Genomic DNA, 23879 nt, shown 5'->3' on the forward strand with positions numbered 1-23879 from the left:
ACATTTTAAATACTTTTTCAGTTTTTCCAAGATTTAAAGCACAGATGGGGATTGCTGGTATTTCACTTTAGACTATCTAGGCCACGTCCTGAACCACAACACTAACTGAAGCATTACCTTGCTTGTGTTTAATAACATTTGAGTATGTTGCTTGTTCTGATACACAGAGTGCACAGTATTTTGATGAATGACCTTTTGAATGTAAACTAATACTGTGTTAAATATTAACTATCAACAGCAGTAACCAACATTAGCATCGTTGTACAGCAAATCCTGGCATTCTGTGATATGTATCAATGTAGGAGTACTACAGAAAACTTTTAACTGTAGCACCAGCAAAAAAGCTTATCTTGCAGCTTAATTCATTGTTAACCAACACCACTGTAGTGGGCTATGAAAAAGGCACTAAAGCCATCTCCAGGTGGTAAATTCATTTTTGGCAAGAGGGCTGCCAGGGCAGGTAAACCTGGTTTGGTTTTGTTCCTGTGAGGTGGAGGTGAAGCTAAGTTTTAATGCCTGTGTAACATACTCCATAATCTGTGAAGAAATGCAGCTCTGACTGGGATCCTGCTGCCCAGTGGGACTGCCAGGGGAGGCAAGGGGCAGCTGCTGGCAGTCCCTGAAAAGGACCTGGGAAAGGTTTCTCATTGCCAGCTCTTCCTCAGGAATGATGTTCTTGGGTCTGGTGCAGGCTTTGAAGTGCCTTCCAAAATCCATGTGCATTCTTAAGGCACCTGTGCTGGGGTTCCTGATCCAATATTGAACCCTGCAATGTCCAGCAGGACTCTGCTGAACAAAGACTCAGCAGTGAGTTCAGAGAGGGCCTGGGGCAGCTGGGGAGATGTTGCTGTTAAACCCCAGCAGTGATTATCCTCTCAAAAAGCAGCTTACACAGGAGGCTCAAGGCCTCCTTGTTGCATGATCACGTCCATCCCCCAGGAATTAGATGGACCATATCACACATACAGTTTCTTCCCAGAGCATTAGTGAAGCCAGAGGAGACCAGCATTTCTCTGCTCTCTAGAGATTGCAGTTACCTGGAACACTATTTTTACTTATGATTTTGCTGCTGCACGTAGTGGAGGAAAAGCAGCAAGTATGAGCAGAGTTGTGTTCCTCCTTCAGATCTAAACAACAGAAAAGATTCTGTCTACTATTGTTGTGCACTACAACAATAAAGGTCAGCAAAGCAGGCTGGTGCTGAGATCTGTTTAGAGAAAAAACCCCAACCATATCCTCTGATTTGCAGGGAATAAAACCTGAAATAGTGACTGGTAATTAAATACCACAGTAAATGACTCCCATAAGCTCGCTCTGCCACACAGGTAGCACAGAGAGACAGATGTGTTCACACACTGTTTCTGGCTGCTTCTCTTGACATGGGCACAGGTCAGTCCAGCCTGAAGCAGAGGCAGACTGAGAACAGGGACTAGATTTAGCCTGTCCTTTTCCAGTGAAGAAACCTGCTGACTTTTTGGGTGAGGCCCCTGTAGGTTCTATTGATAATTAAGAAATACACTTTTACACATAACAGTGATTATTAGTGCTAAGAGCAGGAAAGAAAAATTAGACGACTAAGTGCAAAATAGAAGTATAAAATTTATTTAAAACCACCCACAAAGTTCTGTGTAATCAGGAATGATACAATTTGTAATAGTCTTTTTAAAAACTCATGACAAGATTTAAAATATATTTTCAATTACAGTATTCATTTAGCCTTATTCAGTTAGGACAATAAAAAAAAAGAAAGTTTACGTTCTAAACAGATGAGACACACAAGAAAAATAGAACAGAACAGACAATTTCCACAACAACAATTTTTACATGTATGCTTCAATACTAGTATCAACATTTCAATGCATCTTGCTACATAAACATGAAATCATGTACAACAACTGCTTGCACCAAAAAACATAGCTTAATTAGATCTTTCAAGTAACATGCAGTCACAACTCACAAGTCTTCAAGTACTGCTGGTAAGGGTTCCCTTGTCTGCAAAGAATATTTTAAGGTTCAGTTTCTCAGCTAGCATAACTGCCCAGCTCCACCAGCCTCAGGGAGCTATGCTCAGTTATACCAGGAAAGAATCAGGCCCCAAATGTTTTTCTGAGAAAAGAAGTAATTTTCACACTTTCTCCTGTAAATACTGTGACATAATGAAGTGCTTTTTCTTTCTGATTTTTTTTCTCCCTGTAAATCATCTTTTGCTTAAAAATGTTAGTTTTATGTTCCAGATTTCAATACAGTACATTGGTAACTGGGAATAAAACCTCAAATTTGAAGTTGCAAAATAAATATATAATGCATCCCAAGGAAAGAAAGAAAGAAAGAAAGAAAGAAAGAAAGAAAGATTGAAAATAAGAAAGAGAGAGGAGAAAAAACCCATGCCTTTTTTTTTTTTTTTTTGCTTTGGCATATTGTTAATCTTTTATCTTCCCAAAGCAGGAAGGAATTCATTAGCCATAGCATTTCAGTACAGCATATCCTTACATATTTATGTTCTTTCTTAATGACAGCAAATTCTGATCAGTACTTGTGACCTGGAGTGATATTGTCACATTATGAAGAGCTGTCTCTCCCAAACTGAACAAATAATCATAGAATAATTCACTGGTAAAGACTTAAATGTATCAATGTTTGCATTGGTTAGAACTGGCTTTCTTTTAGCAGTACTGGGATACCCCATTTGTTCTTCTTGACTACAATTATTTTTTCATTTAGAGGACAAGAGCTTCATGAAGTTCAGGTGCTGCCTTTTGAGTTGCATGGATTAGGCATTCACAGAGCTGGTATAAAATCTGTTCTCATTAGGCTCTGCAGTATCACTGTAGTGTGAAAATTTAAGAAGGGAAGTGCATTTCCTTTTCCTGAAGCTTTTTTTGAAGGAGACATTTGCACTGCATAACAGCAATGTACGGGGCTGTTGTTCACATGAAACTTCCATGGGCAGCAAGGTGAGCTCTGCAGGACTCAGGCATGCAGAGCAGTGCCAGGGTTTTCCCTGGCAAGTAGCACCACAGTCAGGGAAGGCAGAAGGTGTTGGCTTTAACTTTGTGTCCCCAGACTCACCAGACTGTGACAACAGCACACAACACTGCACACTCTGCTGGGTGTGAATCAGGACAGAAGGGAGTTCAGTAGATTGTCACAACCCCAGTTTATATCATCAAGTAAAAGGGATCCAAGTTATGATAAAGGGTAGCAAGTATTTTAAGGAAAACTACCATAAAAATAGCATTTTTGATAATTTGGTGAGATTTTTGGGCAGGCAATTACCCAGAGGTATAAATCTTTTACCACATTGTCTTTGTAGACAGGGCTGGGCAAAGGACAGACAATAGAAGCAAATATTTAAAACCTGATAAAATCCAAGCAGGTTTCTTTCCAACCTCTATTTCTAAATGAAGAACAATCTGGATGTTACTGGCCAGTATGTGCACAGTAAGGATACCATGGAACTGATTTGAGATGATTGTACAAATCAGTAATTTGCTAAGTGTTTTTATTTATACTACTGACCTTTTACACTCTGATCAGTGTGATGGGATACTCCAAAGGATGGAAGCTCAAGTGATATCCATTGGAGGTGCCTTTACCCTTCCAAACCAATGCAAAGGACAGTAGTATAAATGAGAATCAGGGCCTCCATTCTTACTTTAAGACAACTCCAAACCCTAGACCCTTTTCCCATTAAAATATAATAAAAATACAGATATACATGTAAAATATTGATCAGGTCACAAAACTTTCCACGACAGCATAAAAACGTTCTGTGGCAACAACTGCACTACTGAACATCAAAACTAGAGTTCCCTTGCTCCACTGCAACAGCACTTCTTTGGAACACAGCTCACCTACTGGAACTGGTAACTCTGTAGTTTCAGTGCCAAAGCTGTCCTTCCTACATATAGTTTTGAGGTGTGCACCTGGGCTCTGTGACTTTGTGAGCAATGTCTGTAAGGTGTGCCAAGTGTTGAGAAAAGCACCGTTATCAGTCACACCAAAGCAAGTCACCATCACCTTATTTAGCACCCCAGCCTTGCATTCACTGCAAGTGTGCTGTTGGAAGATTCTGGCATTTGAGTAGAACTGTGTGTGGAAAAATACCAATATAATGGCCCAGCAGAAGAAGAAATGAAAATACACTGTCTGGAAAAATTAAGGATACAGCATCAAGAAGCACCTTGTATCTTTTAAAACTGAAGCTCAGCAGTACATGGTTAAACACCATGAGCAATTGTTGGGATGGTGAACTAGGGAACTGTACTGGAAAAAGAATCCTCAAGTCTTTATTCTCAGAAAGACAAAGAAACAGCGATGCTGACACCTCAATACCCTTTAATAAAAGGCAGTAACCACCTTAATTATTTTCTTCTCAAGCTCCTTCAATTCCATTTTTTGCCACAGATGAAGAACATATTTTTCCCAAGCAGTCTTGTTTTAGTTCAGGCATTTAATAATACTTATATAATACTTGAATATCTCACAAAGACTGGTCCAAGATTAAAAGATGTAAAGAAACACTCCTGCTCTTGCAATCATGCAGGGGCTGCAGCAGCTGTCTAATGTCAGGAATTGAATAGAGCTGTTAAATGTGACTCAAAAGACAAGAGGACACAGATGTTACCAACGTGAAAAAATCTTGTACTCGGAGAAGGAGAGACTTTTCCTTCTCAGGGGTGATGGTTTTCTAGTCTTGCAAAGTCCCTTTTGTCTGGCTACTTGCAGATACAAGAACAGATTGTAACAACTACATAAAAAAACCTGAAAATTAATTGGAAACCTGATTATTTGATTAAAAAAGCAAGAAAACGGTGATTGTGACAGATTATGAATTGTACCTTTCTATTAGACTTAAAAAAAAAATCACCTGTAATATTCTAGGCTCTGTATGAGAAAATGTGAAGTAAAAGCCCTAGAAGAACACAAGATCAAGGAATCAGACTGGTTTGGGCTGGAAGGGACCTTAAAGCTCAGCTCTCCAACCCTCTCTCCCCCTTCCACTACACCAGGTTACTTCAAGCCCCGTCCAGCCTGGCCTGGGACACTTCCAGGGATGGGGCACATCCACAAGCTCTCTGGGCAGCCTTCTGCAGGTGACTGAAAGAAATGTATTTTAGGGGGAGAACAGCTTCATGTGACATTCCTGAGATGAAGATGGCTGATTGCCATGCAGAGCAGGACAGCGTGCAGGGGGACTCACGGGCAGGCTGGCAGCCATGCTGCTAATGCCGAGTGCTGAAGCACATCTGCAAAGGGAAAAACTTCTGGAGTAGTTAGAAGCACTGAATGCATCCAGCAGCAGGTGACAAAGTGAGCCAGCACTAACTGATGATCCAGAAGGAGCATGGAGTGAAAAAGCTGGCTGGAGTATCCAGTGTCACTGGATCATCACCAGCCATATTAAGTGTTTTTCAGGGAGACAGCACAGCATCACGTAGGAGTAAGTCTTCATAATTTAGTCAAGTATGTGACAGTATTAAAAAGTTTTGCCTATTCTGTTCTAAAAGAACCCAGAAAGTTTTGACAGGGAAGTAATAAACACAGATTATATTCAACCACTCCTTAGAGGAAGTGATCTGTATGTATCCTGCTGCCTGAGCAGGTTCTACTATTGGAAATCCTTGGTATTTCAGGAAACCTGGAATGTAAAACTCATTGTAATTATAATTTTAGCAACGTCCTAAAGCACCATGTAGACAACTTGTGAAGACTGACTAAACATCAGGTAATCCCCAAAGAGACTGAAACCACTTCCTGAACTGTTGAGAGTAAGTAGCCACATCCTCTAGACTTCTGACACCAGTCACTCTGTTTTAGATTCAAGGAGAATGTCTGTCACAAACTAAATAAAATAAGCTACTGCATTTAAAGTCAGATGGACAAAAGAAGTGTTCATATAAAGAAGTACCATGCCAACTACATGTACACAGAAGGTTGACTCAAAAACCAACTGTACATTCACAACTTTGCCTGTGATGTACTTGTGCTGTGCAGAGAATCATTAAGGTTGGAAAGGACCTCAAAGACCATAAACTCCAACCAGCATCCTATGAGCTTTCTACATTCTCCATCTCGATGGTGGCCAAGGGCAGCAGGCTGGCAATGACAGCAGTGCTTGCCACCTTGTTTGTCTACATGTATCAAGAGCAGGGGCCACCTCTCCCTCCTTTGGTGTTTTTGTAAACCAGTGTATGCAGGTAGAGACCAAAAGAGAGATTTCTGCCTGGGGAGGAGCTGTGGAAAGAGGTGAATTTGTACAAATATCCACAATGAAATATCTCACTGGTTGGAACAGTGCTGTGACACAGACACTGCAGAGCAGTACCCTGGTGTCACAATAATCAGTGGAAAGATATTCCCTCCACACTTCCTCCTGCAAGTTAGAGCAAGACCTGATAAAGCAGGAATTCCCAAATGTGACTGGACTGTTTCTCATCTGTAATTGCTATTGAAAAGCAGATAATTACAGGTCACAGCTTGGCAGACAGCTTTCACACAAGAAAATAAATCACAATTTTATGGTGTAAAGATACAAAGATCCCAATCTGAATTTCAGTGACCACAATAAGCCTGAAAGAGTTTGTCCCACACTGCCTGAGTGTAACTGGTGTTAACATACACAAAGCATGAAGTGGCCATGCAATTGAGTTTTTCATATATCTGAGAGCACAGCTATTTCCTTCTGACAGCCTAGAAATGACAGGATTTCTATGGAAAAGAAACAACCACATATATCAATGGATTACAAAGCTGATGACTGCTTGATAAATGGAGTCAATTTCTACATTAGAGAAGTTGCACGGGAAGTGAAAGAACAAGATTGACCTCTGAGTTGGCACAGATATTGGTCAACTGTTGTCCACATCCATCCAAATAAATATGGAAATTGCAAGAAAACTTGATGAATGAGCATTTTGGAGTCAGCAAGGCTGCAGCAGTGTGAACAGGACCCAAATTTAATCAACCATATTTAGTTAATACTGCAATGAAATTAAAAAGGACTTTAAAAACCCCATACAGTTGTATGCTAGAAAGAATGTTAAGTACTAGACAAGTTGTCATTTACCCATGCTTAACATAGAATTTTGCTCAAGATACTACAGTTATTTCCTGTTCTACATCTAAAGGAGCACTGTCATAGGTAACACAAGGACCTGCACCAGCAGTTAAGATTCTTAGAAAGTCCTTAAAAAAATCTGAATACAACTGTTACAGGTTGGAAGCTGCAAGTATTTGTAAGTACTTACAAAGTTTCTTGGATCTTGTGACTTAAGTATTTACAGAAATATTTCTTTCCATTTCCTGCAGTACACTAGCATGTGAAGAATCAGTAAATTCACTGTCTAACTGATCACAACTGCAGTGACTCCCACAGGGAGTCAAACAGAACTGGTCCTGCCGCAAGCCCTGCTCCTCCCCTCCACAGCAGAGGTGGATTCGTGGTACTGGACCCAGTGAACAATGGGATGAGACATTTCTTCTGGGAAGTCAGAGGTGTCCTGTGTTGGATCATGACAGCTTTTCCTGGCATGCTGTAAAAACTGCTCCAAAGGCAAGCACACCTCACTGCCAGCCCACACCTGAGTCCATGTGCTGGTTTTTCACCCAGAACACTGTGCCAGCTGATGGAAAAACCAAATAAAACATGCAGGTCTGACCTAGCCAGCTACTTTTATTTTTGATCCAGCTCCTGACCTGCCTATCCAAGAAGGACTTGGGTTAAAACCTAAGAGCAAATTACAAGTGGTTGTGTGGACTGCAAAGGAAAGAACAGACCCACAAAGCTGAAGATCCTAAGAGATAAACACTGTTATAAAATGAGAACCTTACTGAAAACAATGCAATTTGTGTACAAGACTGATAAATATCCCGAAGTGTTACAAGAAATAGCAGAGAGTTGTAAAACCAGTAAATAGATGCATTTTCTATACTGCAGTACAGCAATAGAAAGGATCAGCCTCTCAAATCACAACCCACTACATGTCCAGCAGGAAGTGGAAGTGGCCAACCTGCCTGGTAGGGACGTGTTGAAAAAGCAGTTTAGGTGAAAGACAGCCAAGGAAAGAGCACCGTGGGTGATATGTTATTGTATAGATGATGTATTTCTCTCATGTGAGTAATATTAATGAAGTAGTAACTGTGAGTTTAGCACCTATCAGTTAATAGTATTAATTATATTAAGATAAACATTTCTTCATTAGAATTGCCATTTCAAAAAAAGGTAGACCTGGGCTACCCAGTTGAAGGGATCCTTTTAGATCCACCTTTCAGTGCCTCACTTCTTAGAGGGAAGCTGCTGGTTTTTCAATGGAACATTTTAATCTGAAGTTTCCAGTAAGTTAAATTTCTAGGAGAAGATTCAAGTAAAAATAATCCACTTTAATGGTATGAACAATTTAAAAGGTAAAGAGATGGCTCTGTAGGTTACCAATTTTGTGTAGAAAATTTATCACGAGAGTGCTGAACTACAGCATCACAGAAACTGAAGCTGTCAGGGCTATCAGCGAAACAAATAAATGAATCTCTGCATGGTGAGACAAATACATGACTGGAACAGCTATGGAATGTACAGCACTACTGACTGTATGGACAGCTGCAATTCCTACTACTAATCTTCGGCTCACCAAAAATATACAAGTTTTAACATGGAAATCTAAGGCACACAAAATACCATAATGATTTGATGTATACTGTATATTACATAGTCAATAAGCATAAAACTGCTGGTACAAAACAATGGCATCATATTGGTTCTGTTTTATCGTTATTTACAATCCCTTCATATCCTCTATTTGAACTAATATTAAGCTTTGAATTAAAATTTGCAGCATACCCGGTTTTTACAGGTTTTACTTAAAATAAGTAAGATAGAAAGAACTGGTTCAATTCCTCCATCCTCTGCCATGAATAGCTTTGTTGATTTGAGCAGGAATGTGCAGAGCTGAAGCCAGGATCATTAGATAGTGATTGCTACCTCAGAGCTGGCTCCTGCAAACACTGCACATGGCTACAGGAGAACAGTCCCACGGACCTACAGCCGCACCCAAGGATTTGTAGCACCAAGGTCCTGACTGGCACTAACGCCACTGATGTACTTTTCGTACCGAAACTGGAATAAAAGGAAAAAGCACCTTTCCTTTTTTCTCAAGGAAAAAGCACCTTGTCTTGAAATAAAGCAGATCCAGAGAGTTCATATTCCTCTATACAGCACCACTAGAGGATAATATTATCAAGTATTTAATGAGCACGTTTTCACACTGCACAAGTGACTTGACTGCAGCTCCAGGGTCCCCAGGCAGGGGACAGGAGGAGGGGACAGCTCTGTGTGTGGGCCTGATCCTGCAGCACTGGGACCAGCCAGCCCTGGCGCCAGCACTGCTCCTGCTCCAGCTGCGCTCATGGAAGAAGGTGCAGGAGAGGTCAGTCCTTAGCTAACGCTGACATTTGGTCATTGGTTTAAATAAATAAGTTTAAACCAGAAATACATAGGAGAGGAGAATCAGAAAGAAGAGTGGGATGCTACAGTATTTAAAAGCAATGGAGTGTCTGTTTTTCCTCTGGTTTAGCAAATACTTGTTTTGTGATGTCACTTTCTCAAGAGAAATGAATTTCAAGGAAGGATACAACCCTTTCCATGGGAAATGTATAAATTGCTTCAAAATTTTACAAAGCATTTTTGTAAAAAAACTGAACTCAAAGTTGGTGAATATTACAGATAGGATATTCTTAACAAAAACTTTGCTGATAACATTAGAAATTTGATATTTTTCCAACACTTCCTTTGTATTTTTTCCCAAATTATATTTTTTTATCAGAATAGAATAAGGCAACTCTAGGGGGTATTTTTTATCCCAAAACAATCCCACCCCTGAGGCATTAGGAACATTTGGTTGCCCTGTTAACGTAGAATGCTGCAAACAAATGAGACTGATGCACTTATTGCTCAAAGAAACCATAACAAATGCTGCCTTTAAAAAAACCAGATAATTTTCATAACTCCCAATAGCAACACACCTATTGACCAGACATCTCCTCTTTCATGTTTGTACACTCTCCTGAAAAAGAATAAAAAGGTTCTATAATTCATAACTGTTTGTTTAAATGCAACATAAAATCTTCAATGAAAAGGGCAAGTTAAAAACAACCACACAGGCTGTCAGCATACATCCTGCAGCTGTAACACCATGGAACTCTGCACAGCAAGAACAAATCATTTCTTCTGTAGAGTATGCACAAATCTTAGACAATATGATCCTTATACTATACTATTTCAAGTTAATTTTAAAAATAGAAAGTGCTTTTAAAATATATATTTACAGCTTAGAAACAACTTCCAGCCATCATTGCCAATAACTTCATTCTACTGACGAATCTAAAGAACAAAATTAATTGGTTGTCTAAAAGATTTGTCTGTAATTTCGACTATATAGCAATGGCTGGAAGTTGTTAAAGCAATGGCACCATGAAGTAATAATTCAGCTTATTTATTTTTAACTGTTTGATGTGGTTAAGCACCAAGAGCTGTGTAGAGCTGTAACTGTATAACTTGATTTAACACCATAAAATGTGAACCTGTTAAAATACCTATAAATGATTTTTGTAGTAAACAGACGATTTAAAGCACCAAAATATAAATTCCTAAAGGTAATAAACTGAATGATTCAATCAAGGTTAATAACCTAAACAACATATTTTTTCAGAATGTATTAAAACTATACAACTTTTTTTTTTTTTTGCTTAAAATGTGCTTGAGCACCACCAAATGTTAAAGTCACAGTTTAAGAAGAAATCCCCCCCCCTTTTTTTGTTTTTACCTCAGCCTTAAAATGGTTGAGATGAGCAAATAGTAAACGACACGAGACTTGTTCTTTAACAGCACCTTAGAGAAACACCAGTGACTGCACCAGGAGGGCACAGACACCTCGCCTACGCCCAATGGTTGTAGGGCCCCGCCACTCGTGTCAGGGCGTACGAAGACACTGTGATCACGTTATCCTTGGTCACTGTTAACGCTCTGCGCGATGGAATTTGGTTGAACTCGTTGTCTTCATAAAAAATATCTCTGTTTTCACTTGGCTGCTTTGCTTTCCTGTTGCTCGAGTTCACTTCAGGATTCTCTGTTCCTAATCGTTCCGCTTCTTTTTCTTTTTCTCTCGCCCTCTCGGCCATCTTGGCTTCCCACATGGCTAAACCATGTTTTGGCTCATTTAAATTTTTGTGCTGGTAAAAAACTAAAGAAATTCTTGTGGGATGATTGCGGTTGGGTTTTTTGATTGGTGTGGTAGCGTGGAGTTCACGCCTTGCACATTCGATTAAGATAGAACCATGAGAAGGTGCCACAGCAACCCCACCGATGTCATCATCCAAAAAATTGTGCTCGCTGTCTGACCACAATTCCTCAGCCTTTTCTTCAGAATCAGCCGCCTGTCCCAGTGCACTGCTTTGCTTTTCCTCAGCACAGTCAGAGTCACAGACCTGTCCTCGCTGGGAGCTGCCCTTTTCCACCGGGCACCCACGGGAAGAGTCGCCTTCGGTTCCGACGGCATCCTTTGCCGAGGAGCTCGGCGGTACCGATGGGTCACAAGGGCTGATCATCTCCGAGGAAGGAGAGCTGTCCAGCTGAAGCTGACAATTCTGCTTGTCTGGCTGCTGTTCAAGTTTAGTGGGCAGGGGCTCTCTCTGGGCTGGGGGGCCTGCAGCAGTGACCTCAGGAAGAATTGGTGGCACGCCATTCACCTTCTCGTTCAGCAGAATTCCAGTATAATCTTTGACTGACACATCAAAGCTCTTGCAATTAACATAAGGTGTCACGTGAGGTTGCTTGGTACTGCACTCGAAATACCCGTAGGGAACTGAAAAATCTTGTTGAATATTAGTCACTGCAGTTAGGCCAGACTTATGTGCGAGAGATGGATAAGGATGTAAACTATCCACCTTAAAGGGGGAGGAAGCCGTGTACTGTTTTAGTAAAGAGCAATTTTTAGTAGTGTTTGAAGTATGTTTCATGGCATAGACGTGGTTGGAAGTCTCCATTTTTACTCCAGGTTTTAAAGCATCTGGTTTGTTCCCTAGAAGAAACGCACACCAATGTGTAAGTACTGATCAATCAATAAAATAACTCTCCTCTATTTTCATACTTGCTTTCTAACATGAAAAATGAACACTGACTACAGACTTTTCAAAATTATTATTTTTAGCTTTCTAAGAATATCTTTAGGAATGTACATGTGCATATATAGCTATACATATCTATCTATATATACAGACACACATAAAGAACAATGTTGCTCAATTAATGCCTTAACCTTTTCCAGTCAGGCTGCAGGTATATAAAATGTATGGGTATTTCACAGAGGGATGAAGAAAATTAACAGATAAAATGAAATAACCACTGAATTCCAATTCACACAGCTCAGTCCTACAGAAATGCTTCCCAGCAGCTGACTGCTGGCTTTCAGTTTTTACATAACTGATGAAATTCAGTCTGAAATTCAGCCTGTGAATCAGCCAAAATCCTAACCTGCCTAACCCCATATTATGATCAAAGGAGAAATGTTTATGAATCTTGTCCATCACAGCAAAACCAGTTACTGAATTACAATGATTCATGCATTCCAATACTGACTCAGAAATTGCCTTTTAGGAAAAAAAGTATCTGGCAGCATGCTCCAGGTAAATCCATCCTTAAAAAACGGATTTTGAGTCATGTGATTTGTCTGTCTTGTACCTTTCCCTGTAATTGCCTCATTATTTCACATCTGCAGACATCCTTGTTCAGTTTCTGTCAGTTCCTCAGCCATGGCTGCCTGCTGCTGGGCTGGACTGGGGAGCAGGCTCCTCACATGACTGATCCTCACCACGGGTACGTTCAGCCCAGACTCCATGCCAGTAATGGGAAAGAATTCCACTGACTGATGGGCTTTGCAGCCTGCTCTGCAATGGCTTTACACGTGTTCTGCTGGCAGACTGGCACCCCACAGAGGGCTCTTGCTTACTCTCATAGAAGACTGTCAGTGTTTCTTCTTTACTCCATAAACACACAGAATGGTTAATTGTTTTACACAGTGCAGAAGCATTATTCTTTCTTCTACTCGGTCTCCTACTAATTTATAAATTAGTGATGAATTAAAAACATTCCTCCAATAAGAATGCAAGAAAGTCAAGTGAGATAATGACAGGTACAACAGCTGGTATGCAAAGACCTAAAGCTATACAGGGACATGAGGAGGCCACATCAACTCTTTAAAAACCTGTTCTATGAAATAGAACACAAAGTGTTTAATGACTTTAACAGCCCCCATGCCAGAGCAAGTAGCCACAGAAAGTAGGGAACAAAGTTCTTGTACATTAAAGGGACAGAAATTCAAGTTCCTTATTTAAGTAAATGTTTCAACAACGTTCTTTGGATGGTCAAACTGCCATTACTTACTAGAATAATGGAACTTGGAAATACTTCATAGGTGTTCACAGACCACCAACAAACTATTTTTGGGTGATCACCTGGGTTTTTTTCTGCCCCATAAGACAACACTGGTTTATTCATTATCCAACAGTGACTTGTTCATTAACCCCTAAAATGCAAAATATACAAGTGGTTTATTTTAAAGGAGCTTTTCTCTCCCATGAGATGTGTAAGAGAACACACCATCAGAACAGTCTGGCAGAATTTCCTAAGCATCACTCACCTAAACAACGCAAAGTGTTGCCAAGATTTTCTGGGGCTTCAGTTTTCAGTTTTACTGGTGTTGAATATTTTTTATCTATTAATGACTGCTTTTCACTCGGGGTCCTCCTTGTGTCTGGTTTCTTTTTCTTGGTAGCTCTGAGAGGCTCGGCCAACATTCGCACTTCTCTGGGGAACGCTGTGAGCACCTGTATGGCTCCGGCTTTTATCTTGGCTTCCAGGCCCTCTTCAGTGCCAAACTCATCTGTCTGTGAGATTTTGTAAAGAGGCAGCACATGGAGCTGTTCATCACTTGGAATCACCCCCACTCTCCGGTTGTCTTCCTTCGTTAAGGTACAGACCTGGCAGGAGCAAAACCAGTTACATAAAGGCTGGGCAGCCATCCTAGGCTTCACTGCTTACCCCTGCTCCGTGGCCTCAATGCTATGGGCCTTTCAAATGCAAACAGAGAACTGTTTCATCTATGATGACATAAAAGCTATCAGTACTTTAAGATCAAAGCACGTGTCTTGGATGGGAAAGTGAAATTTTGTCTCAGCTCACGGTATTCACAAATATATGCCAACCTCTGTAAAGTCTTAAGCATTCAGATTATTTTTTTAATACATAAATAAATCTTTGATGTTGAGGTTCATTTCTCAGGATTACAAAATATGAAAAATTATTTTTGCATTAAACGAGAAGCATCTATGATCTGGAATTTATTCTAGGATTTGGAACTGGTTTTGGTTTTGGCTGGTAAATGGGTAAAAACCCAAACCAGCACAAACAGTCACTCATACTGTGTTTATGTTTTGTAAATCTCAGCTCTAACTCCCTCCCTCTCTCAACCCTTTCTTAAATGAACACCTTGCTGTAATTAACTCCCAGCATGCAGGAAATGCTCTCTCAGGCCACTGCCCTACTTTTTGTTATTGTGTGTTGTGAGATCCTGGAGCCCAGAGGAGAGTGCTGGTTATACCCAGTGCGATGAGAGCACATCAGAAATGTGAGTAAATACTCCAACCTATTGCAATCCTTTTCTTATTGTCATTATAATGCTGAACACTTGCAGCACTCCTTGAGTTCCAGCTGTTACGGACACTAATCCTTCCCCTTGAAAGCAGTGCTGACACTGCTTTCACTGCAGTCCCTGGTTCATTCCCAAGGGACATTCCCAAGTGCCTGACCACTGGTACAAACCTTCACCTTTCTGCAGCTTAGTCACTTCCATTCCCAAGGGACTGCTACATGGCTACAATGCCATCCATCAATCTCATGGCTTAGGGAAGCTGCTGTTTCGCTACACACATGAAGGAACAGGAGCACCATCCAAGGAGGAGATGATACTCCCTAAATGGAAGTGTATCATTCCATCATTTTGTAGGCTGAATCTGATGCCTATCATAAACAGACAATCCAGTTTCCCAGAATCTTGTCACCATGCTTAACATTCCAGGGGAGAAGAATGTTATTATTTAGGGGATTAAAAAAAAACCCAAACATTTTCAATTTTATAGCACAGCTTTTGCATAAAGGCATCACACAATTATTTCTAGAAAAATAAAATTACAGAACCACAAGCTAAAAAATCCTGAACCAAAACTGTGGTGGCTTGAGCTTGATCAATAGCTCTATGCAAAGCTTGGCAGTTGCAGAGCAGCAAAAGGAGGAAATCTGAGGGGCAGAGACAAGGCAGAGCTTTTCAGGAGGCATTGGAAGGGATGGAGAGGGGGCTCTAGGGCAGTTAGCAGCTGCTTTGTAGCGCTCACTGAGGTGCCAGCTCCAGGTACTCACCTCCTCCGGGCAGCTTCTGCACTAGGAGGCAGATTTAGAAAAAACAACAATTTGTTCTGTGAGCAGCATTGGCACCTTGCTTCCTGTGCTTCTCCATCCCGGGCTCCCACACAGCCAGCCCAGCCCAGCCCAGCCCAGCAGGGATCCCTGCTCCCACCCCTGCTGGGCACCAGCAGCCCTGGGGCCAGCTCCCCTCAGCCAACGGGGACATTTCACAACTCACAACAAGAGGTTAAACAATCTCCACAGACAATTCAGTCTCTGCCAAGTTTGGTGACACCTGGTTGAAACCGGCCAGCAGATGCCAAATTATTGGGCAAGGGCAAGAGAGCATGATTATATATGAGTGATGTTCTCATAAAGCCCAGTGCACTCTCCCCTTCTAAGTTCTAAACAAAAGCAGGAATAAAGCCAGCATGGAGGGGCCTGGCTCCCACTTGTATTCATCACAAACTGGGCTCTGGTCTTTTAGAATACCATGTCCAGCCTGTGTCTGGCTCATGCACGAGTCTGAAAGAAGGCCTGAAGATTCAACCCACAATATTTATTATTTTGAAAATTGAGACCCTCATCCCATTTACAATTATAAACTTCTATGCAAAAGCCAACACCCTCTGGAACAAGAAAGATGAATGGTTTTGAGGAACTAAACAAGTTGAGGGCTGTAGTATATTGACAGAACTATGGTGAAAGTACTGCTAACTCCAGCACACCCTGTATATTAAATACTGGGTTCAAATCCATATTAGGAAATTAATATATATCCAAAATCACATCCCTAGTAAAGCTACAGCCTGAATACCACAACACCAATTTTAATACATGTATACTTTCATGGTCAGTGCCCCCTTAATATATTTTAACATAAAAGCAATGGCAAACAGATCATTGAAAATAATGATATGGGAAAACCAGCCATACATTAAGGCTGTACAGATACACAAAAAAAACTTACAGCTAAAGGTGGCAATTCCCCAAATGAGAAATATCTGCTTAAAAATTATTCCAATATTCAAACCTGTGCAAAATATTCCATTAGGAACTTAAAAGCAATTGCAGAGAAGTGAAAAGCATTATTTTCCATTGGTACTGACACTGCTGCAAACTGACCAAAATTTAATACAAACATGAGAAAACCATCAAGTCTGTTAAAGGCCATTTACAGAATGAAGCCGCATATCCTGCTACTCTGCTTTTTCCAGAACAGGCAGCTAAATCATCCAGGATGCTCAAAGGCCAAAGAAATGTTGGCCAAATGGTTTGTTTAGGTTTCCAATGTGCTTGGTGATCAAACCCATTGCCCATTCTGGGTTAAGTGATGTCATGGTAAAAGTGGCATGTTTATGAAACTTGATTATTATTCCCTTCTTTTAAATTTAAAATGCACCAGGAACTCAATGGAACTCCCTCCAGACATGCACCGGTAGCCACATAACTTCCACTGTGTTATTCTGGGTCTCTTTGATCTGCCTGTGTCCTCTCGAACCTCACATGGAGAAATGACGGCGCCTTTTCCACTGTGCTGGAATAACAAATGTTTTACATTCAAGTTTCAGCAGAGCACTCAAACAGCCTTTCCAAACCTGAGATGGAATGAGGTTTCCTACACAGCCCTCCTGTGCAGCTGGAGACTGTGGGTGCCCTCAGGTGCTGCTGCAGCCGTGCCCACCACTACACATGAAACATCTCTGCTTTTTCCTTTGCAGCCAAGACAAACCACGGCACTCTGCTGGCCTGATCTACCCTGAACAAGTGTGTGTAGGTCAAAGCCAGAGAAGGGAACCCCAAATACATTTTCCTTTTGCCCACTTCATGCCCCAGGCTATGCCATCAGACAGGTGACACAGGTATGGCACAGGAACTGCTCTCTGGGAGCTCACAGGTTAGCAGAGTGAACCTCATGTGTTACACAATATAAAACCTTCTTTTACAGGCCCAGGGGTTCACCTTTCCTCCTGTCTGCTATAATTGAAGCACTTGGTACTGCTGCAGCTCCCAGGGCGAGCAGAACCAGGCACAGACATCTGTCAGTCACTGCAAAGGGCAGGAGCCAATGGTGTGATGGGCTGTGCCTGCAGAAATACTGAAGGGATGGCAAAAGCAGAGGGTTTGGGGATTTTATCTGAATGAGGAAGAGTTTGCTGATGGACTGGTGATTGTCACTGCTTAGTTCTACTGCCTGTAAAAAATCACATATTTTAGCTGCCCTCAAAGCACAGATTTATCTTTCTCCCCTTATTCCCAGGGCCTGCTGCAGACTGTGTGGCACCAGGGATTATACACAACTGCACCTGGTCTCTCTTCCTTCCTCAGCCCCAGCAACAAGGGCCCTGTGCTCCCCTGGATGAGCAACACCCACATACAAGCTGCAGAACCAGCGACACTTTTTGTCCCAGCCACTTTTAAACCCCAAAAAGAATAGTGCCAGTGCCTTCAATGGATTCCCACAGGTATGAAGGACATGATCCTTCACAGCTAATCCAATAAAAAAACAGAAGTACTTACATTTCACAGACTCCATCAATAACTATAAAGCTTTTATCTGTGTTGCTCATTTAGCTTCATATCCATAAGGAACATGCACCCTAACACTGCAGCTGTAACGTACATCAGTGGCCCTTAGGAGAATATTAAGAGATGACAAAAGAGTCTAAGTGAAAATGAATGGTATATTTATTGCCTTAAAGGTTCTTTAAAAACTCAATTTGTAGGCAGAAATTATTTTTGCTTCTTTCAGACAAACACGTTAGTTTACATTTCTGTAGAATTGTCATTCCACTACAGAGCAAGCAGGAAGTGTTTGTTTTAGCTTTCTATCAGAAGCAGTGTATATTCAGAGTTTGACTCTGCTACCCAGGACAATGCTCAGCAACTCAGATCTCCAGTGATGATTACCATGCAATGGTAATCTCCAGTTTGTGTAAGCTAAGATGTACTGCTCTCTCTTGTATATCCAGAGGGCATTTCCAAGACACTCCCACTGCTAACACAACTTTACAGGATGATTTATTTTCAGAGTCAAATAGTGCATCTGATCAAACACACATACTGAGAAAAATGCAAGAATGTTTTAAAATAGATTCTTCTAAGTGTAAAGTAACTTATTCCTTATTATAAACGTCATTTAAGTCCTTTGCTGAACTTATATCTGTGCCTGGTTTAAATAATTTGAATAGACTCTGGTTTTCCTTTACTTTGGGTAAAGGAAATTCTGCCTTATGCAGAATTCCTGTCATGCTTGCAGTAAAAGTGATTTACCACTGATAAAGGGAAAAAACTAAAACATGTCACACTAACACGGCCAGCAGCATTTGCAATTATCAGTTTACAAGGTACTTGAACCTTTCTAGAAGAATTTTAGATTCTGTAAATGATTTTGTGTTCATGTGAGGAGAAAGGGAAGAAATCTTAACAACACTAAACAAGGGCCAAAATGACAAGTAAACCGTGTACAGAAAATTTAAAATGTAAGGCGTGACAAGCAGTTAAAAAAACAAGTGAAAAGCAGTAAAGTCATGGATGCTGGAGGGTTTTAGTGCAAATTGTTCTCATTCTGTTCATTACCACATTATGAGAAAGCAATCTCTGTGAGAGCTGTCACTTCAGAATTGTACTTGCACTCAGTCCATTTCACAGACAAAATACATCAACAGTTATGTAAATATCTCTATCATTACAACCAATGATTTATAATAAATCATCATGCATTTTAGCTAAGTAGGCAGCCACACTGCACCTTCTGGAATTAGACAGGAATGCAGGAGGTGCTGGCATCACATGTACTAATTTCTTTTTGTGCCTTTACCACTAGATTTCCTATGGTATTACCAGACTTGGTTATAAGCCAAAATTAACAATCCTAATTTTGATTGTCATGAAAATCTGGACTGAAGCAATTGCAGCATGTCCTATCACCCTGTTTGCAGAAACCAACATTTTTTGCTTTAGGCTTCCAATTCATGTGGCTGTAACTGTGCACAGAGACCACAAGGTAACTCCCAACTCCACCTTCAAAATGTCCCAATTCAAGTAGATAAACTCGAGTGTTGATACTTACAGCTGTTCTCTATTTACAAACAGCCCCTTGCTGCTTACTGTATAGTAAAATAAAGAGAAATGCTATCTAAATAAAGGGAACACAGGGATACAGTATTTATTTGTAAGTGAGCTACCCATGAAAACCAGATTGTAAGGCAGAGTTTTCAGCAGTTATAATCATTTGGTCATGTTCTGCAAAACTGACAAAATTTGGCACAACTTGGAAGAAAGTGAAAGTGGATGAGTTCAGGAGGATACAATGACCTTCCACGAGTTGTCATGTTCTATGCCTCTGAGACTTGGAGCAAACACACCACATAGAATCCATAAAGCATCAACACCAGCAAGGATAATGTGAAACTGAAAGGACATCAGGTGATGACAGATAAATGCAGTTGCAGACCTATTCCCCAATATCTTTCTCAAAAAAGGTTTAATCATCCCTCCAGGTGCTTCTGGCCATAACTTATGACTTTTTTGGGATCCAGTATGGCAAAATGAGTTGCAGACTCAGCTGCCATTTCATCTTTAATTCAAGAGGTAATGGAGCACTTCAACTATTCTTTGCAGAACATCTAAACTAAATTTCATCAAAAAGCATATAGTGCAGTTTGTCTGACAAGGAGGTCTCATTTCCAAATTTAGAATCTTTAAGGGCACCAAATTCCTAGGCTTCAGGAGCAATTTTGTGATGAATACCTCCAACACTAAGTAAAAATAATAGTCTATTGAGGACTGGCATTCCTGGTGGATTCCCAGGGCTGCTTCCATATTTTAAAGGAACAGAGATCTGCTCACCTTACAAGCACAAAATTAACATTAAACAACTGTACAGTTATTTCACTGCTGTCACATACACTCAATGTTAACTATAGGTGTAAATGAAACACTTTATTGAATCACAGCAATGCAATAATTCAATTTTCATTTCCAAAAAAACATTCTAGAGATTTTAGATTTTTTCCTGATATACATACTTTGATAGAAAAGTTACTCCTGTTCCCTGCACTGCTGTACAAGAAGTCACCCTTGCTACTCAGAGCACTGTGATGCTCCAACTGCTCAAAGACCACTGCCAGTTTTATCTTTTCTGCTTTGAGCTTGTCTTTCTTCAACACTGTGGTCTTAATTTCTAGAATATCACTTAATTGAGTAATTCCCAACCAATTTTCTCACTGGCAATCCATCAAGGTATTTCATAGAGCAGCCACACCAATCTGTGTGTTCTCCTTTCATAGAGATTTGAAGAGTGCAACAGTCACCTGTTCCACCATGATCCATACTATCTACTTCCTGACCTGTAACTACACTAGCACCAAGCCTGGTAAGTGCCCAGTGCAAGGAAGAGTGAATCTGATGAGCCTGGGGGAGCTAAGTTAGTAATGAATTAGTTTGCTTTAGCTCTTCCTCTACAGAGGTCTGTACAGCTCCTTGGTTAGACAATTATTCACCTTTAACATCAGCCCTCTCCCAGAAATAAGTTATCAGGCCTCTGCAAAGGACCAGGTGTCTTTACAGATTGGAGGCATTTTGTAGGAAGGCTCACTCCCATCCCCATTTTGATCTGTTTCCCAGTAATACCAACTCATGTTCTCTGCAGACATAACAAACATATGCAAATAACACGGGCAATGATAAATGGCAACATGCAGTTAATTTTAAAACAACTTTGAAACTTGATGCAAACGAACCCCTTTGGAGTTCGCAGCAATCCCAGCAACGGGCACAAGTGAGGAGGGGCTGTGTACCTACCACAGTGCTGCCATTGTGCATGTTGTGTGTGTCCTTGTGGGCGTGGGCACAGAAATCGATGCATGCCGTGACACCAGAGAAGGGCCGCCCGTCCTTGGAGCCCAGCCGGCAGTCGGGGCCCATGTGCTCGTTCTCCACCTGCAAGGAAAGCAAACTCCAGCCACGTGCCACTGAAAGCCTGGGTCTGCAACCCCAGGAGCCACCAGCAGCTTTGTGATAGACCAAGGCAGCCAGGCAGACTCAGTGATCTGTGTTCTCCTATGAAACGTGTAACATTTCAGGCTGCATGCCAACGAGATAATCAGGTCAGCCACAATCACAATGTCTTGGATAGTAAAACCATTTCATTTACAGTATTATCTCTAAACATTTTTCACACATAAAAACATGGTGCTACTTAGGCATCAGTTCAAGTAAAGAGATGCAGTGTATGGAAACCTGCCAAATGCACTGGGATTCTCTGCCCTGAGAGGGCTGCAGCCCCACCCAGGAACACGCTCTGGGGCTGCTTTTTGGATTGAAACTGCAGCACTGCTCAGAGCTGGATGTTACACACCCACCTGGTTCTGGAAAGCTTCTGGAGCAAGCTTCTTATAAACCGGAGCCACATCAGTAGCTAACGTCTGCAAATTGTTTTCAAGAAGTTCCTCCTGCAGGAAGAGGCAACATTAGGTGCTGCAGCTTGCTTTCGAAGAATCTCAGGCACTTGAGAGATAGCCAGGAGATCAGCTTCTACCTCATGTTTTATTAAACTGACTTCTGTTCTGCTGCCCTTTGTCCCCAACCATAAATGTCTGCTGTTGAACAGGAATCAGCCAAGTAACAACAGAGGATACCTGCTAGGTATTCCAGGTCAAAGGAACTCATCACACAGGAACTCATTTCTGCATCACTTTCCATACACAGTCAAGGAGTGAGGTATGTTGCACACAAAACCACAGAAGTAACATCCAGAGGAGAAAAATCATGCCCCAAGCTGTGTGGGGATGGAAGTCCAAGTCTCCTGTTAGTGTTTTGCTTATGGGGCCGTAGCCTATGCTGAGACACCACGTGAAACCCCAACAGCATTTAACTTCAGCTCTTAGGTCTTCTCCCAGGTACTTTCCTCATATTGTAGCAGAATTTCTAACAGGAACATTTGTTAACTATTTTGTTCTTTGGAGGGGCAAAAATCAGGACTTTGTGGGAGTAACTACTAGATTCAGAAATAATATTTCCTTCCTTAGGCTAAGCCACATAAACACAGAATTAGCTAGGTGGGCTTCTATTGTAGTGTCATACTTAAGCTCTTATTTGTAGAAACAATTCCTAAATTCTTATCCTAAGTTTTTGCTTTTCCAGGAAAACCAACTGGGAAAGGCAGTGACAGACTCCCTAATTTTTTTTCCTCCAAGGACCAGGCTTTGAGAGACAACAGCAGCTTCAGTTTCTCACAGTGTATACTGGCAAAAAATAACACTTTGCTTCATTTTGTTATAAAAAAACACACACTGTAAACACCAACATACATAAAGACCAGGAGACTTCACTTTTTTCAGTGGGATTTACATTACAAGACCATATTGTATTTTTAAGCCGTTCCTAACTCAGTTTTATCAGCTGTAAATGGCTACCACCAGGTTTTCTGAACCACACTGAAGGTAATGTATCCTTTGTTACCCACCCTACCAGGAGGATATCTGTCCTAGGAACCATTCTTTCCTCAGTGTATTACACTGCATCAGAAACATACAGAGAAAATGCATGCACAGAATGCTCCATGCACAGCACCTAAACACACCGGGAGTGACAAAGGACAGAGAAGGAATGGGATCCCTAAAATGAAAGAAGCCAAATAAATACAGTAAGTTTATATAATAAACTCCTTTTTTTTTTAAAGGTTTGTTACTTCACATAATCCATCAATGTTTTCTGTGCTGTCTCCCCTTTATGACATCACTAACACCCATAAGCAGCAGTTATGGTATCATTTCACTGCATTGTATTTAATGTATTCATTCCTTCAAAACTATTTCAAAAACACACTGTCCACACAAAAAACCCAGTTTATTCTTAGTGACAGAGGAGAGCCCAGGCTGCCAGCTGGTCCTACAGCAGTGGGGAAGCAGTGCAGCCCCAAGGTACAACATTTTCTGTGCCAAGGCAAAAGGCCTGAAACCCTGGGCTACAGGCTTGGCCCTTTACTTACAAAGAATTAGACTTTCAGAGAGGCTTATACGGTGAGCTAAACACGCATGCAGAAAAGCATCAAGAATAATTTTATGGTGTATAAACATATATAAACATTATTCCACTGAATGAAATCTCAGTGTCATTTATTCTAAATACTACAGTTACAAAAACTTTGTTGGGTGTGAGTCAGTGGTAAGTTATGCACACATGTGGGAGAGAGAAGGGGTGGAGAACATCTAGATCTAAAAATCATCAGAAAAGGCATTTTGAGAAAAAAAGATAAGTAAATCTTACTTGTTTAGGGTCATCAGTGAGAAGCCTAAATTTCCTGGGGTTTTTGCTCCTGGCAAACTTACAGCCATTGAAATACATACTCCATGAACAGCCAAATGAGAAGGATGCTCCACAAGTTTCTGGGTCAAGTCCTTGACATGCACATGTACGACTACAAAAG

The 23879-nt window shown here is 41.0% G+C and overlaps 1 protein-coding gene across 3 annotated transcripts in view; it reads right to left on the reverse strand.

The window, feature by feature from the left end:
- Positions 1–6092: 6092 nt before the first annotated feature.
- The window catches only part of TET1 (tet methylcytosine dioxygenase 1), a 64605-nt gene continuing 46818 nt past the window's right edge, over positions 6093–23879 (reverse strand). For all 3 annotated transcript variants that reach the window (XM_056494857.1, XM_056494858.1, XM_056494859.1), the window contains 5 exons: positions 23720–23870; positions 21814–21903; positions 21254–21391; positions 13689–14028; positions 6093–12071 (listed from right to left, as the gene is read on the reverse strand). In XM_056494857.1, the coding sequence (XP_056350832.1) occupies positions 10930–12071; positions 13689–14028; positions 21254–21391; positions 21814–21903; positions 23720–23870 (1861 nt within the window). In that variant the 3' untranslated portion in view covers positions 6093–10929. The remainder of the gene's footprint in view (positions 12072–13688; positions 14029–21253; positions 21392–21813; positions 21904–23719; positions 23871–23879) is intronic.

Source organism: Oenanthe melanoleuca, chromosome 6 (genome assembly GCF_029582105.1).
Source record: "Oenanthe melanoleuca isolate GR-GAL-2019-014 chromosome 6, OMel1.0, whole genome shotgun sequence".
NCBI classification, from domain to species: domain Eukaryota; kingdom Metazoa; phylum Chordata; class Aves; order Passeriformes; family Muscicapidae; genus Oenanthe; species Oenanthe melanoleuca.